This window comes from Carlito syrichta, unplaced genomic scaffold, assembly GCF_000164805.1.
Source record: "Carlito syrichta isolate Samal-C Ts95f unplaced genomic scaffold, Tarsius_syrichta-2.0.1 Scaffold303214, whole genome shotgun sequence".
NCBI classification, from domain to species: Eukaryota; Metazoa; Chordata; class Mammalia; order Primates; family Tarsiidae; genus Carlito; species Carlito syrichta.
Genome location: NW_007247310.1, coordinates 423841 through 427266, shown reverse-complemented (window position 1 = coordinate 427266; position 3426 = coordinate 423841). Strand labels below are relative to the sequence as shown.

The 3426-nt window shown below is 53.1% G+C and overlaps 1 protein-coding gene across 1 annotated transcript in view; it reads right to left on the bottom strand.

The window, feature by feature from the left end:
• PLEKHM2 (pleckstrin homology and RUN domain containing M2) overlaps window positions 1-2740 on the bottom strand; it is a 29109-nt gene extending 26369 nt beyond the window's left edge. The window contains exons 1-2 of the mRNA XM_021712370.1: window positions 2651-2740; window positions 1517-1593 (exon numbers count right to left, since the gene is read on the bottom strand). Coding sequence (XP_021568045.1) covers window positions 1517-1593; window positions 2651-2740 — 167 coding nt within the window. The remainder of the gene's footprint in view (window positions 1-1516; window positions 1594-2650) is intronic.
• Window positions 2741-3426: the final 686 nt, after the last annotated feature.

Below are 3426 nucleotides of genomic sequence, written 5' to 3'. Positions count from 1 at the left end.
AACAGGGGTGGTGTAAAGAAGTCAAGTCCTGGAACAGGAAGGACAAGATGGTCCCCCTGCCCCGGGGAGGGGCTGCTGCAGATGGGCGTCCAGACGCGGGTGGGCCAGTGTGCTTGACAGCAAGAGGATGGAAACGTTATCATCAGAAAAAAATTGAGAAATAAGCAAGGTCAGCTGAGAGCGAAGCAAGGGCTCATGACTTAGTTTGTTAATGGCGTGGTTTCCCTGGAGTCCAAGAACTCTGGGACGGGTGTGCTCAGGCCCCAGGGCTAGGAAGAGCAGGCTCAATTCCTCCCAGACCCTCCCAAAGCTGGGAGCATGGTGAGCCCAGAGCACTCTGGGAAGATCGGCTGTCACAAGACTGCACCAGACCCCTTGGCCTCGGGGAAAAGTGGTTGGCACAATCCAGCAAGCCGAGAAACACCGGCTCAGAGCATTTTAATTCGGGTGAGCCCCACTCTGCTCTGAGCTGCCACAGCCCGGCGCTCCCTGTCTTGTCTCTCATCTACACACAGCCACAGAACAATTTCTAGTACTATGGCTAGTACCAAGAAATCCTTCCAGATTGGCCCCTAACAGGGAACTTAGAGGCAGCTGTGAAAAATTATAAATGGCCAAACGAAAACAAGACAGTTCAGGCGACTGAGGAGAGGTGCCACACTGCCCAGTCCCACAGACAGGCGGTCTGGATTCTAACTCTGTTGCCGACCCCCAGGCTGTACTGGGGCTGTGGGGTCACTTCCATGTTTACAGAGCAAGAAGAAAACCCCGGCTATAACAACATCAGGAGTGGTGGACAGACACGGGGCTGTGAACATTCCTGCTTTAACAGTCTGCCCACGGTGGGGCTCACCACTGTGCCTGTTCGCCCACAGAGGACACAGATCGTGGACATGGGAGAAACCGGCTTGCCCATCAGGGTTCTCGTCTGCTGCCCAGGGAGGAGGTCGCCAAGTAACAGCAGCCTCCCTGTTGGCCCCATGGAAACCAAATATATTTAGATGGCAGAATGTTTAGAACCGCCTCGTAGGACACATCTAGGAGGTAGAAATACAAAAGCAGTAAAGACCCCAAATAAAGAGTGGGTGGACTGCCACCCCACCTCAAATCTCCTATTTTAAGAATTAAATCAAGGCCTGTAATCCCAGCACTCTGGGAAGCCAAAATAGAATCACTTGAGGCCAGGAGTTAGAGACCAGCCTGGGCAACACAGCAAGACTCCATCGCTACCAAAAAAAAGTTGGCCAGGTGTGGTGGTGCAAGTTTGTAGTCCCAGCCATTCGGGAGGCTGAAGTGGAAGGATCACTTGAGCCCAGGAATATGAGGCTGCAGTGAGCTATGAACACACCACTGCATTCCAGCCAGGGTGACAGAGCAAGAAGAAGAAATTAAATCAGTGATGGCCACAGCTAAATAAGGTCAGGTCAACCTCAGAGCCAGACTGCACTGACTCAGTCCTGGAGGATGCTCTCATGTGACTGCTGCAGGTACATGATAGATGAGGGACAGGTCTCACGGAAAGTGAGGGGCACTGTCTGTCTTGCACCTGGGAATTCTATCCACGGCATGGCCACTGGTTGGGCAAACTGTTCCCTGGGGATAGACACTCCAAGGACAGGGGGTACACAAGCCAGCCCCTATTTATTACCCTCGGAGATGGGATGCCCCACACCTGGATGCCTGGGCTCCTCGGACAGAGGGACTCCAAGAAGGCTCATACATGTCAATGACAGCCAGAGAAGCATTATGTGGTTAAACTACCTGATATCCCTCCAGGGAGGCCCCCATAACAACCTGTCCACCCCAATCTTGCATCAGCAATTTGCTCCAGCTTCAGACATAGACTCTTGTGATGTAACGGGCAAGGCCAGATTTATCATCCATCCTCCCAATAATACATGAGGACACAAATAAATAAGCAAACAAGTAAGGCAAGCAGGCTGGAGTCTCTCAAGTCTTACCAAAGCTTCTTTTTTTAGAAGTTGGAGTCTCACTCTGTCGCCCAGGCTGGAGTGCAGTGGCACACTCACGGCCACCCCAGTGTTGACTAGTTGGGATCCAGTGATCCTTCCGCATCAGCCTTCCAAGTAGCCAGAACTACAGGTGCACGCTATCATGCCTGACTAATTTTTTTATTTTATTGTAGAGATGAGGTCTCACCAAGTTGCCCGGGCTCGTCTCGAACTGGCAGCCTCAGGCAATCCACTCACCTCAGCCTCCCAAGTGCTGGGATTATAGGCTGAGGCACCGAGCTCAGCCACAAAGCTTCTTAAGGAGGGTGACACTTGCTTTGTGGGATCCATGGCATGGAGCCACTACAGGGGCTCTCCACTGGGATCCAAAACGAGGCTGGATGCTGGCCAGGGCTGAAGACCTTCACAGTCTAAGGGCAGAAGAGCCCCTAGAAACCACCTGGTTATGAAGCAGTTTCCCGGGGTCTGTTTAGAAAGAAGACCCTGTGCAAGGGGTGTGTAGAGGGAGTGGGGGCTGCGGAGGAGAGGGCAGATTATCTGTGAAAGAAGCTTTGACTAGGCAGGGATGGGAGACTGGAGCCCCGGAGACAAAGGCACTTCCTGTACCGGCTTTGTCCAGTGGTCCTTCCGCCTCACTGCAGTCTTGGCCAGGTGTGCTCAGACCCCTCAGAGGTTACCGTTCCTGGAGCTCTTTCTGCTTCGTCGCACGTGGGGAGAAAGCACTGGCAGGCCAGAGCACCTGCTGTCACCATCTGGCAAATGCTCATCGCAGCGCCTCATGGAGGAGGACAGGGCAGGAAGGGCCTTGAGCCATTCCCAGAACTTCCATGATGGGGCTCTGTAGGAGTTGGGGAATGTGTCAGGAATGTCCTAGTCACTTCCCTCCTAACAAGGTGAGTGACAACAGAGGCTTCAGCTGCTGGGTGTCTGCTGCTCTACCAACCCCAGGCAACCACTAGGCTTCCGACTTACTCTCCTAATTTTATTTTATCTTATTCTTTGAGATGGAGTCTTGCTATGTTGCCCAGGCTAGAGTGTAATGGCTCTTTCAGGTGTGACCATAGTACACTATAGCCTTGAACTTCTGGGTTCAAGCGATCCTCCCACTTCTGCCTCCTGAGTAGCAGGGATTACAAGTGTGCACCACCATATCATGCCTAGCTTATGCCCCTAATTTAAAAATTCCTCGTCTGAGCTGGGCTCGGTGGCTCAGCCTGTAATCCCCCGCCTTTGGGAGGCTGAGGTGAGTGGATTGCCTGAGCCTGCGGGTTCGAGACCCGTAGGGGCAGGCGAGACCTCATCTCTACAATAAATCAAAAAAATTAGCCAGTCGTGGCAGCGTGCACCTGTAGTTCCAGTTACTTGGAAGGCTGAGGCAGAAGGATCGCCAGGTTGAGGCTGCGGTGGCCGGGAGTGGCCACTGCACTTCTGGGCGACAGTGAGACTCCAACTC